The 13,705-nt window shown below is 36.0% G+C and overlaps 1 protein-coding gene across 2 annotated transcripts in view; it reads right to left on the minus strand.

Annotated features, from left to right (window-relative positions):
* NAV3 (neuron navigator 3) overlaps positions 1–13,705 on the minus strand; it is a 327,264-nt gene that overhangs the window by 156,152 nt on the left and 157,407 nt on the right. For both annotated transcript variants that reach the window (XM_045553320.1, XM_045553319.1), the window contains exon 9: positions 11,598–11,713. In XM_045553320.1, the coding sequence (XP_045409276.1) occupies positions 11,598–11,713 (116 nt within the window). The remainder of the gene's footprint in view (positions 1–11,597; positions 11,714–13,705) is intronic.

The raw sequence follows: 13,705 nt of genomic DNA on the forward strand, positions 1-13,705 counted from the left end.
ATTAATGTCCACTCTGTGTTGGTTGCAGCTCTGGCCCTCAGGTATCCTTTATTCTAAAACTGTTGCTGAAAGAGCAACCCCAGTCAGACATGTTGATTTCTTGACATAATAAAAACAGAAGTGAGAGTCCCAAGCAATGGCTCTTAAAGTTTATGCTCAGCAACAGCCCGTGTCATTTTTTCACTCACATTTCATTTGCCAAATCAAATCACATGGTCTTTCCTGATTGAATGGGACAGGAAATATAATCCTTCTGCAGGGGTGAACCCAGAAAGGGGTGGGCTAACTCCAAAGGAGCCAGCAAGGAGGGGCTTGTAAAGAGGGACCATAACTGTTTTGAAGAAATAACCTTAATGGAGGAAACATCAAAAAGGAGTCCGTTTGTTTCTTTGTTTAAAAGATATTGTTAGCAACTTGTAGTTACAGTAGTTTTGCCCTTGGAACTACATCAGTTCAAGTCCTACCCTGAACAACAGTGGGGAACCCACTTATTACTTTTCTAGAGATAGCTATATCTGCTTGCTTTGAGTGTGCATTCACACATGGGTATATTTATGTTTATTTGTATTCACATAAAATGTATGTTACATGAAGTGGAGGAGGACATCTCAGCACAAAAGAGACAAATATATCCAGTCAATAGTAAAAATTTGAGTCATTCTAATGTTTGCTAAGAACTGGAATAAAGTATAGCTACTGCAATGTTCTGCAAAGGAATGCTTTTCAGCTCTTTAGTAAACATAATTATAATGTGGCTATTTAAATAAAAGATCTAACCTAATTTGAATTACCTGAGCTGGATCTTCTTGATCTTTATAAATGTTCAAGAAAAGGCAATTTCAGTGATCATTTACAAAGGTTGTAAATGCCAGATGTTTCCCATTATTTAATACAAAATTTGATAAGTCAGAAAAAAACATGTAACCATTAGCGTATCCTTCTGTTTAACCTAAATTCTTACTTCTCAAATGATTTTCTGAATTCATCCAATTATTTTAATATTACTTTTTTTACAAATGACATGCCAGTTTTATTGATACTGAGTCAGTCTGGCATCTATCAGAATTTTTCAGTTGAATATAAATTCCAGATAAAGGTTAGGGAGTCTATTAAACAAATGTTATACATGTTGGTAGATATGCTTATGCAAAGAAAGGACAAGTAAGAACCTATGTAGAAAGAAAAATCTAAAAACTGGAATACTAGTGTAATGAAAATTTGGGCTGACTTTACATTTGGCAGGATCTCTTGGCACGTGATGAAAGGGATGGACTCCGAGGACAAATTCTTTTTGTCAATGAATGTGAGAATAAAACCCCAGCCAAAGGAGTAAAATCTGTACCATCAATTCAGCCAGCATTGTAATAGCAAGGTCATGCTGACATGAATCTTAGGCAGCAGTCCCCAACCTTTTTGGCACCAGGGACTGGTTTCACAGAAGACAATTTTTCCACTGATGGGGGTGGAGTGGGCAGGCTGGACAGAGAGGGGGGTGAACTGGAGGAGTAGGGGTGTGTGCAGGGGAGCTCTGTGGCCCGTCCCCAACCCCAGGGATTGGGGACTGCAGTCTTAGAGGGTAGGCTGGAAGTAATAAGCTCACTTACTCATTGTCAAATTATATAATACATTTCACCTGACTATCATAATGATTGGAACTCCCATCATCAGATTGGGTAAATATCATTAGGTTTCCTCACAAAGAACATGATAAACAAAAGGAAATTTGAGTGATGGACTTAAAGACTTTGGAGAGATATGCTTGTCTTATAAAGATCTCCAAATTGAAGGTCTTGAGTTTTCTCCAGTATGCCATTTTATTGAGTGTCATGCATTTCTGATGCTTATCTTCATGCCAGAATTTAATTACCTTTTTAAACTTTCACTACCATTTAATGACAATGTTTGTGTAACTTCAAGTGAGTTATTGTACTGATTAAAATTTAAACGTCTAAGCTTCCCAGCTACCTTAGAGAATCCCTCTATCAAATTTGCATTGCAGTTTGAACCATTCAAGTTTGCTCCTTAACAGTACAGCAAAACTTTACACGTCACGCATCTGTGGGTCATGCAATTGGGATGCTTGTCACATTGGTTTTAAGCACCCAAACGGATTTTTCCTGAGTTACATAACTGAAAATTGAAGGGAGGTGGGAGAGGAATAGTTTGAGACATGGATTGTTCAAGGCCTCAGACATTTCCAACAATGACCTTGGGTTTAGTTTCTTCTGACTTAGGTCCTGTTTTCTCTGTGTTTGTTTCATTTGAGGGTGTAGGTCACTGTCGGTAGTCCTAAGCTTTATTTTTATAAGATTCAGGTCTAGTGGAAAAAGAGACCATCTCTTCCATAACAGTCTCAGGAAACGTTCTGAGATTGAGTCTTATTATGATCAAGCTGGATTGGGTCACATTTCCATTCCAGAAACAGTCACTGTGGTCAATGTATGGGATGTTTCTATTGGCTCTTACTTACTTAGGTCAATTTCACTTGGACAACATGAATTGGACAACACGAACAGAGAATGATCCCCAAAGAAAATCAAGGTGCTTTTAGCAAAAGATGGGGCAATAAATATTGCTCAGATAAAAGTACACTAGCATTCCAAGGTCAGTTTAGTATGCAGCCAATGGTGCTTAAGCTATAGATCACTTAACTAGCCCAAACCCCTGCCTAGGCACTGCATATTTTTTTACACTGACAAGTGATTTTATTTGGTTTAAGAAAAATTTCTTGGTTAAATGTAAGATAAAAAATCCACATTTAAAAGATGCTACGACAACTGACTTGAATTTTTAAAACGGAAATGACTCTTTCCCAGACATGACAGCATGAATAAAGAAGAAACATCAAAGAAATGACTAAATGAGATAGACACAAATATATTTACCTAATAGGAAACAGAGTTTTAAATCCTAGAATATATTCTATATTCTTTTTTTTAGAGATAGGGTCTCGGTGGGCTGGCCTCCTGAGTGTCTCTTCTCTCAGGGCTCAGTCGTACCCTGCCTTTGCCCCCTGCTGAAAACCGTCCCCTCTGATATTCTATTCTGTTTTATACTTGTTTGCTAGTCTGGTTCCAGCTTTTCTGTTTTGGCCAGAATCAACTTGAGATATTTTAAAAGGATAACAGGCACTGCATATTTTGATTTTGTATTATTTTCAGCCTCCTCAAACTTATATAGGCTTTGAAAATTCACAAAACCTGAATATTATCCTGCCAACACTAACTTCATCAGAGTTCTATATCATGAATACCACCTCACTTGGGAAGCAGGACAGAATTATTCCCCATTGAGGCCCCCACACCAACAATGAGCAATAAGAGTTTAATAATAGTGTTGAAACTTGGGGTTACAGAAAATCAGTGAGCTACCAAGATCCCAGTGAATTCATGAGAAATGCTCAGTTTTACAAAAAGAAACTAATGAAAATAGTAAGGTAAGTAGAATTTTCTTCAAATCATTTTCATGAAGTTATTTCTTCCTAGAATGTTATACCATGATTCCTGTGTCCATTAGAATTCCACTACGTACATGTACGATTTTTTTAAGCCCTGTATTACTCTTTAAGTTAGTGGCTCCCATGTATCTATTAGTTCACTTGCTTGTGGTGTTAAAGTTCATCTATTTGTCTCTTACTTTTTCATAGGCGAGCTTATATCTTAGACATGTTTGCTTTCCCAAATTTCCTGTATAAGATGCCAGGTGATGATTACTGAAAAGATGGATGGAAGAATAGCGTCATATCTCACAACAATCCTGTGAGTTTATTAAGCATCATCATAGTCACTAACTGCACAGAAAAGAAAACTAAGTCAAAGAGGTGAATAATGGCAGTGAGGGCCAAAATTCATTTTTTTCCCAATTCATAGAATATTCCTATTCCCACATTTCAAAACATCTTTGAATGAATATTCTCTGGGCCAGTCTAACCTAGAATCTGGCAATAAAGTCAAGTGCTTATGTGGTTTGTGTTTTCACAAGCAGCCAGAATGCAGCAGCAGCAACAGAAATCAGAAAGAGAAAGAGAGCTGGGAAAGGGCTGGAGACTCTGAGAAAAAGAAGGTATCATTAATACAGAAAACTTCTCATGAGCTTTAGACTTCTGACAGGTTCATTCTTTCATAGGTTTATTCTATTACAAGGTGATTACCTCCTATTAGCTTGGTACCAGAAATGTTGCAGATTTTGGAATTTTTCAATGTATATGAGATGTCTTGAAGATGAGATCCAAGTCTAAACACAAAATTCATTTATGTTTCATATGCCTTACACACATAGCCTGAAGGTAATCCTGCATGATGTCTGAAATAATTCCGTGCATGAAACAAAGTTGGCATACATTCAACCATCAGAAAGCAAAAGTGTCTCTATCTCAGTCACCCACGTGGATAATCTGTGGTTGTTTGGAATCACCATCATTCCTGATTCTAAATTTACACGCTACCAATAAACAATTATTTTCTTATGCTTATTCATACATAAGCACTTAACAGTAAAAAATATGATACAGTATTAATACAGTGAAAAAAATTTGTGTTCAGGGTAACTACGCAGTAGCATCACCAGAATACTTGCCTCAGCTATTAAACAGCAGCAGCAACCAACACCAATAGATTTTCAGTTTTCACCTACGATGCAGTTTTGATTAAAAGGTTACTGTACAGTGTATTTCATTGTTTTTTAGGTGAGAAGAAACATCAGAAGCAGTTGAGGGACCAGGAAGTGTGCCCTCTAGGGATGAGGGGACATTCTGCTGGATAGCTCTTTAAAAAGTTTCCTCCAGAGTCATCTGCCTCAGTAACAACAATTTTTGTCTTAGAAGTTTCTCTTTGATTTTATGAACTGGCATGATTTCTTGTTCTGTTGTAAATGCATGCTGCTCTAGTTCTTCAATAAGCCCATCATGCATTTTCACCACCTTGTCAACAGGCATTTTTCTTGCAGTGTTAACGTCACCTCCATTGTCACTATTATCACGATCACCTTGACTGAGAATCATTTCAGCTATTTCACCATCAATCAATGCTGAACAATTGGAGCTTCATTATCAATGTTAAAAACTTCTTTGATATCCACCTCTTCCAGCTTACTGATGGACTCTGAAGGTATATTTTTTGCAAGGTAAGAGGGTCAGACATCATTTTTTTCTGACTTGATATATGGAAACCTTCAGTCAACACTTCATCATTATCACTGAACATAGTTGCAAACCAGAGGTTTTGCCAGGTATACACATATGTCTTTAGCCACTGTGTTCCAAGCACTGGCAACAGCATATATGGCATCATTCATGCTAAACTTCTTTAGAAAATCTTACACACACACACACACACACACACACCCTACTCACTGCTACTAGGATACCGTTTAAAAAAGCAGTTTATGTCTATTCTTTATTGATATATGGATATCCTGGTCACATGGCTGAATTAATGAAGTCACATTTGGGGGAAAGTAATGGATAAAACATCATTTTTGATGAGAATTTCAGCTTGACAATGACCAGAAGAGTTGTCAAGGAATAACAAAATCTTGCAGTCATCATCCAGTCCAGCTTCCCTGCAGTGAGCAAGTGCCTCTGGTACAAAATATTTGTCAAACCAATCAGAAAAGATGTCCCTGGTGATCCATGCCTTTTTGTCAGCATAATAAGGGACTGGGAAGAAATTCACTCCCTGAAAACAGCAAGGACACAGCTTTTGTCTATCACAACTAGTTTAGACTTATGAGTGCCTGCTGCATTAGCACAAGCCAGCATAATTATTCTGTCTTTGGCATCCTTAATTCCTATAGACACTGTCTCATCAGCTGTAATCAATGTCTTTCTGAGACAATAATTCCAAAACAGTGATGTTTCATCAGCATTACAGACTTCTCCTAGAGTCAGATTTTCATCAGCAATGACCTTGGCAAACTCGTCAGTGAATTTCTCTGCTGCTTTGTGATCAGCAGATGCTTTATCACTATAAACTTGAAAAATTTAATGCCACGTCTTTTCTTAAAATTTCTATAACTAGCCTGTTTAATATTCACATTCCCTTCAATTTTCAGTTCATTGTGATAGACCTTTGTTTGTTTCATGATCAGTGTACCATTAAGTGGCATGTATTCACTGTGACACCAGTGGATCAACTTTCAATACACAATCTAGCTCTTCATTTTTAGCTTTGTGCGGTATTTTTCTGTTTTTCATTAACCTTTCTGTTCATCACTTTCAGCACTGAACTTCAGACATTTCTTCAGGTCACATGTGGTGGTCATTCCACTATCATACTCTTCTACAAGACATTTCATACTTACACTCCTGCCCAGGTTTTCCAACAGCTTGACTTTCTATGCTACGGATAAACATAAATGCCCCCTCTTTCTTATTACTGTTACCCATGGGTGTATCTTCAGGCCTTTTTTGACATTTTCTACAATATATTTATACCACAGAGCAAAAAATAAGCAAAAATTCCCGCTGTGAATAATGCATGTAGGTCTCAGCCCCATGTGGGGCATTGTGGGGAACCTACCATTGGCATGTCCAGCCCTCACATGTGCCGTTTTATTACCCTTCATGGGTTTGCTTGCGTGGGGGAATCTGGGTGTGCTTGGAAAAGATATATAGCATCTAAAGGGGACAGTGAAGATTGGTTTTCCCTTGAGGATGCTGAATAAATTGTGTTGTGCCACTTCATTTAGACTGGCAACATTGTTACACGAGGCCAGGTATGAAATTTTCCACTCGTTGCCTCATGTCAGCACTTAAAAAGTTTTAGATTTTGGAGCATTGTGAACTCTGAATTATCTAATTAAGGATGATCAGCCTGTGTTACACATTTATCCTTATTCTTTCTTCTGTTTTTTTAATGTGCTCTTTTAAAAGCCCAGTTCATCAGAGAGAGTGTCTGAACTGTTATATTGCTTCTATAGAATGATGAAAACTTTTCTTCCTAATATTCTTTGATTATTCATTCACAATATAACTAAAATTATGCTTTATTTTCCATTCCACTCAATTGAATGTTATTCATCCTAAGTTCACCATGATTACTTTCTGAATGCCTTCCAAAGCCAAAGGTATCATTCCTACCTATCTGTTGCTTTCACTTGAAAATTATCAGGCTGCTTCTTCATTGTGGTTTTCATTTCTATGCTATATCCATTATATTAACTTCATTTCACACACATTTATTGAATTGTAACTATGTACCAACCATACACTGGGGATATACCAGTTAATAAAACAGACAAAAGTAGAGATAAAGAGAACTGACTAAATTCTGGATGTATTTTGAAAATGCAGTTACTCTAGGCTATCTTAGTCTACTTAGTACCTTAGTCCTGTGGTGATTTAGATATTGTATCACCTGGATTTATTTAGTTTCTGAATCTATGAAAGAAAATAGCAAGAGTTCAAATACTGAGAAATATCTCAAAAAGTTGATTCATATATACTAACAGTTTCTGAATTTAGATAGCCAACAATACCTGTGAAAGCAACAAAATATTTTAATGGATGGGGCATCAGGTGTGAGAGAAAATAAGGACTCATGAATACTCTACAATTTCAGCCTTAAGCAACTGGAAGGATGGAATTATCATTAGCCAAAATGGAGAAGTCTTGAGTAAAGACCTTTTGAAAGGTATAAATTTTGAGGGTAATATCAGGGGTTCGGTTTTGGATATAATAGGTTGGAAGCATCTATGAGATATTCAGATGGAGAGGTTGTGTAGGCAGTTGGATATGTGAGTGAGAATGCAGAATAGAGGAGTAAAGTAGAGAGAGACATTTGTAAGCCATCAGTATATAGATGAAATGTAAAGCTGTGAGATAGTATCAAATCACCAAGGGAACACTTATAGGTAGAGAACTCTAGGGACAGAAATCTGGATCATTTCAATTATAAGAAATCATGGAGAAAATATATAAGTAGAAAAGTAGACCAGAAGAAACAAATTGAGGTTTGAGGAAAACCAAGGGAATATGGTACCCTGGAAACCAAGTGTCTTAGTCCATTTATGTTTCTATAAAGGAATATGTGAGGCTGGGTAATTCATAAATAAAAGAGATTTATTTGGCTCATGGTTCTGCAGGCTATATAAAAAACATGGCATCAGCATCTGCTTCTGGTGAGGGCTTCAGGCTGCTTCCACTAAAGGTGAAAGGTGAAGGGTTGCTATTGTGTAGACATCAGATAGTGACAGTGGAAGAAAGAGAGAAAGAGGAGGAGGTGCCAAGCTCTTTTCAACAACCAATTCTCATGGGAATTAGAGAACTCTCTCCCTCCCTCCCTCCCTCCTACAAGAATAGCATCAAGGCATTCATGAGGGATCTGCACCCACAACCCCAAAAACCTCCCGCCAGGCCCCACCTCCAACATTTGTGATCAAATTTCAACATGAAACGTGGTAGGGCCAAACAAACCATATTCAAATCACAGCATCAAGGAAGAAACTTTCTTAGAAGAGGACACATTGCTGTTAAGAGGTGAAATAAGATGAGGACTGAGACTTGCTCCTTGGATTTGGCGTGTTGATGTTAATGGTAACTTTAACAAGAACAGCTTCAGTAAAGAAATGGGGCTAAAAGCCTAAGAGACTGTGATTGAAGGCTACTCTTTGTTAGAGTGTACCATGAAAGGAAAGAGATAAATGAAAGCAGTACTTGAAGGGCAAGCCTGGGGGCAAGAGAAGTTGTTCTTTTAAAAAATTAAGGTTAGAGAGACGATAACATCCCACGGGCTAAAGAGAATGATTTGGTGGAGAGGGAGCTATTAAAGATGAGAAAAAGAGTAATCCAAGTAAAGGCAGAGTAAATAGGTATTAAGTGGGTATAAATGCTATACTTGGGTAGATGTGATAACAGAAATTTGTCAACTTCTTTTCTCTGTGCTTTAACTTTTTCAGTGAAGTACACATCAAAGTCATCAGTGAAGAGAAAGGATGGGACAGGTGGTATTGTAGTTTTGAGAAGAAAAGATATAACATTTTCACCTAAGAATTTGAGAGAGTAGATGGACCACAGAAATACAGAATGATTGCCAGGAGCATTAAATATTCACTTGAAGTTGGTGGTGATGAATGTAAAGTGAGTCACATCAACCAGTGACGTTTTTTTCTCCTGGTTCAGTCATTGTTGGTATGGAAAAAGTGAAGACTTAAATGTAACCATGTTTGTGATTTCATCAAATGAGTACAATGAAGTGAGAGACAAGCAAGGGAGTTGAGGGTATGTGTAAGAGTAAAATTACATTTAATTATTACAGGAATTTAGATGATTAAGGAGGGACGAAAAATATGCAGAGTTTGGTGAGGACCCTAAGAAGTGGCAGGATCAGTCAATTGGTAATTCTAGGAGAACCATTGGTAAAGTCAGGGAACAAGAGGAGGAATACTGAAAGGATACAAGGTTGTAGTCAGCAGGAGTGGGGTGCTTGAAAGTGAGCACACAGAGAAGTTGCAGTCTCTGATGATGCCCAGAGCTAGGCTATGAACATGACAATAAGTAGCTCAGGAGGGACTGCAAGACAAGATCATTGGAAGTGGGGCCAGGGTGTTGTAAGGATCACCTATGTATTAGTATCTCCAAAGATTAAGGCAGAAATTATAATAGAGTGATGATGATCCAGAAGCCAAAATGTAAAAAATGATGAAGATATGCAATCTCTTTTCTCTACGATAATCATCTTCTCATCACTGGACTAGTAGTATATCCTCATCTAGATTTCTCCAGTGATAGTACTCAATTTGTAACTTACTAACAATAAATAAATATCATCTTTCATCCATGAAATCTCAAGCTTGTGTGGCGAGACACTTTCACTATCCAGCACAGGCTAATTTTAAACAGATGATAGTTAGAATGACACAATTAGAAAGCCTCATTACACCATTTATTTATTGTTTTCTCTCTTTTATTATATTCCTACCTAAATCATAGACTCAAATCTATGATTCTATCTAAGCAATTTATTACTGCTACAAAATAATATTATGCTTTCTAATAAATCCATTAAATTATTATATTAAATTCTAGTTTATATTACATTGAATTCTAGTTTATAATTTCACTATCAAGTATTCGAATAAAAACACCAGAACATTAAATGGAAATATTAACTGGAAATATGAAAAAAAAATCAAATGGTAGACAATAAGTAGAAAAAAAAATAAAATATGGATTATGTATTCAATCAGATACTTGGTGATATATTAATTTCAGAAAATAATGTTGCATTGTGAAATTCACATAAAAATTACAATCCAAACTCTATTAAATTCATTTCTCCTACATATTTTAGCACTAGTACTTCACAGGCATATTGAAGATGTGAATGTATAAAGAAATATGTGAAGCATACACATCTTCATGCCATGCTGGGTTTATAAAACATCTGGTCACAATACAGATATACAGCATCATTCTGACCATGGTACTACCGAGAACTACAGGGGAGCCAACATTTCCCCCAAGTATTTGAAAAATCTGCAATTGCCATCCCCATATCGATGTCTTGGCATTAGTTGTAACCTCCACATGAAACCTCTGATACCTAATTATATCACTAATATCAATTCCAAAAGGTACCATTGGGATGTTGTTCTGTCATTGTCGTCAATATCCACTGGACGATATTTGTCTAATGCTTGCCAAAAGGTGTTTCAGGTCTGCTGCAGTGGGGAAGTTTCTTAACCCTCAAATTTGTATTATGATTACTTTCATGAGCTTCAGAGCAATACTCATATTTTGAGTCCTTGGAGTGCTATAGTATTTTTTAAAAATTAAATAGTTCCTTTAGTTTCTTTTTCTTTGGACTTAGCTGTGAATATATTACGTCTGAGCCAGATATTTATTGGAATAACAGACAGACCTCTACTTCCATGCATTGTTATATGTAGAAGCAGACAAAATATTAAACTCTCTCTCCCCTTAGGAGTAGTATATTTTGCTAAGAGGTACTTGGTTCCTCCTAAAAATCGATCTCCATATAATGAAATTACACCAAAGGCTTTCCCTGTAGGCTTAGGCTTAACTGGATCTTAGAAAAAAACATCGTGCTTAAGCTGAGAATGCTGTTTTATACACTCAAAAAGCTGATAAACTGTGTCTTGGGTATGTATGTTTTTTTCCTGCATCATCTATATATAACAAAATATTTTCCTAATTAGGTTTATTTCCAGGATGCACATTTGGAGCCACCATATAACAATGTTCTAAATAGTACAGAATTGAAGACAAAGCAGGGTTGGATTAGCCAAGGGAAATTTATATTGATAATATTTAGAATATTTTCAATCTCCAAATGTACCCAAGGGCTGCATTTTTAGAAATAGATGATTCTCCAGGTTTTCTCTGATTATATTCAACTTGACTAAGGGCAAAATGACTTACAGTCTCAGCTTCTGAAAGCATTACCATTCTTTTCAGAGTAACAAAGAGATCATCCTAAGCAGAAAAGCCAAATATCTAAAAATCTCTGAAGCATGAGATATACACTGCTCGTTTTTGCATAAAAACAGTGTAGCACAAATATGATTTAATACAAAAGACTTACAGAGAGATTACAAAAATTCTGAGGTTTAACCTACCCATTAATCAGGTCACTTACCAGATATCTCCTCTAGGCACTGCTTAGCAGTTTTACTATATGAAAAATCCATCTTTGTAGGACTGGTACAGGAGTCAGCAGCTGGTAAAGAGGTACCTTCATTTTCTGAATGTGCTCTGATAGTAAACAAGAAAATATAAAGAAATAGCAATTGTAGTCAACAGTGACTCATCAAAGTGGAAGTTATACAGTATAAGAAAAACCAATTTATTCCAAGTTTTCCATCAAAGTAAGTATTTTTTTATGACTGGGATGTTACAGGGCTGTCTATCTCTAGGAGCATTTTCCTACTTTTCATATATAATCCAAGTGGACGTGAGATATTAAATCAGATTTCTTTGACTTTTCTAAACTTGAAAGCTTGTAATTACCAATAGTTGATTACATATTTGGGGCAAAAGGTTTGAAAAGATCCAATTCTTTTTGTTATTTTAGATGAAATCTGGCCAAATTATGTTTTTGTGAAAATAATACAAACATTGAAACCATAACTAAAATTTTTTTCCATAAAAATCCTAAAAATACAAAATCTGAGTAAAAATAAGTAAATTTGTTCTAAGTTTTAAATGTCATTATAATGACTTAATTACCACAGATCTAGAACAATTTCTCATTCTTAGAGCTACTTTTTATATTATATATGTGGTTAACATGTAAAAATTAATCTAATCAAATGAAAAGCACTGAACAAAAGGTCTTTCGATATTCTTTTGATAGTCTATTCTTATTTCATGCATGGTTTCTTCCTTTTATGCATGGGCAAACATTTTAAAATACACTTTCTTTCTTGATGCAGCTTCTTCGAAATCTACATATATTTGATCCAAACTATCATATATTTTAAAAATTCACAGCATAAACTACACAGAAGGAGGCAAGCTGATACAGTATTGCACGCTGGACTATGTTCTTTGTAAATGTATCATTCGCCTTACTTAGACTCCCATTTCTAGTACTCAGTCTGGACCATGACAAGTGATCTCTAAATACTTATTACTTTAAAAACACATATAGGGAATATTAGTATGTGAAAGAAAAGTTCAGTATATTTTTGACTCAACTTTTAATTAATATTTTGCTTTTATTCTAAATCCTAGTTTTGAGAAAAAATAAAGTGTAATCATTGATACAAGAAATAGTGGATATTTAACTAACAGGTCTAGAAATTCTGAAGAGTTCATTAAGATTTTAAGAAATTATGAAAACTACATGCTGTGTGTGTGGATATATGTGTTATATATATGACTTGATACATAAAAGAAAGATAGAGTTATGTAAGAATTCCTATACAAAGCTGTGCCTTGGCCTCCAGGAATTTCTGGAAGTCTATTACTATTTTATTCTAACTTAACACTGAATATAGGAGTATAGCAAAATTAAGAAAGAGAATATACTATTCAAGTGACAGGATATACCATTAAGGCCAGCAACCACCCCAAAGTTGCTAAACTCAATGTACATTTTTAGTCTTCACTTTCTTTGATATCCTGGCAGCATTTAGAACAGATGACCATACCTCTTTTTGAAACTTTCCTACTTTGGCTTTTATGACAAAAATGCTCCAATTTGTTTCCAATTCTCTGTGGATTCTACTTTTTTCCTCTTTTGTTTTTCTTTACACAGTCATTAAATGGTTCTGGGTACTTAAAAGAAGGGCATATGAAGAGCAAAATTTGGGAGTTTCACAAAGGAATATCCTAAGCTTCATCCAGTTTTCAATTCCATAGTCTATCTATAGGATCTCATTATATTCATTGTATTAATTATAAATTGTCCACACAAGAATTCCAAAATTCTAACTCTAATCCAGAATTGTGCTCTGAATTATAGATGTGTATAATCGACTAATTGACATTTCCCGTTGGTTGTCATGAAAATATGCTAAACCCATCACACATGGACTTGAACTCAATCTTTCTCAACAAACCTGGTCCTCGTTCATGGAACCCTTGGGTGAAACCCTCATGGAGCACATGAGGCCCTGCATGGTCTCTCCCCATCTGCTCTCCAGCACCATCTGGCACAGTGTAGCCTTTATCCTCTCCACTGTGCCCACAAGAGTCTTTCACACGCTTTCCATAGTTTCCTGCCCAAACAGGGTCTTGCAC

Source organism: Lemur catta, chromosome 6 (genome assembly GCF_020740605.2).
Source record: "Lemur catta isolate mLemCat1 chromosome 6, mLemCat1.pri, whole genome shotgun sequence".
Taxonomy (NCBI): domain Eukaryota; kingdom Metazoa; phylum Chordata; class Mammalia; order Primates; family Lemuridae; genus Lemur; species Lemur catta.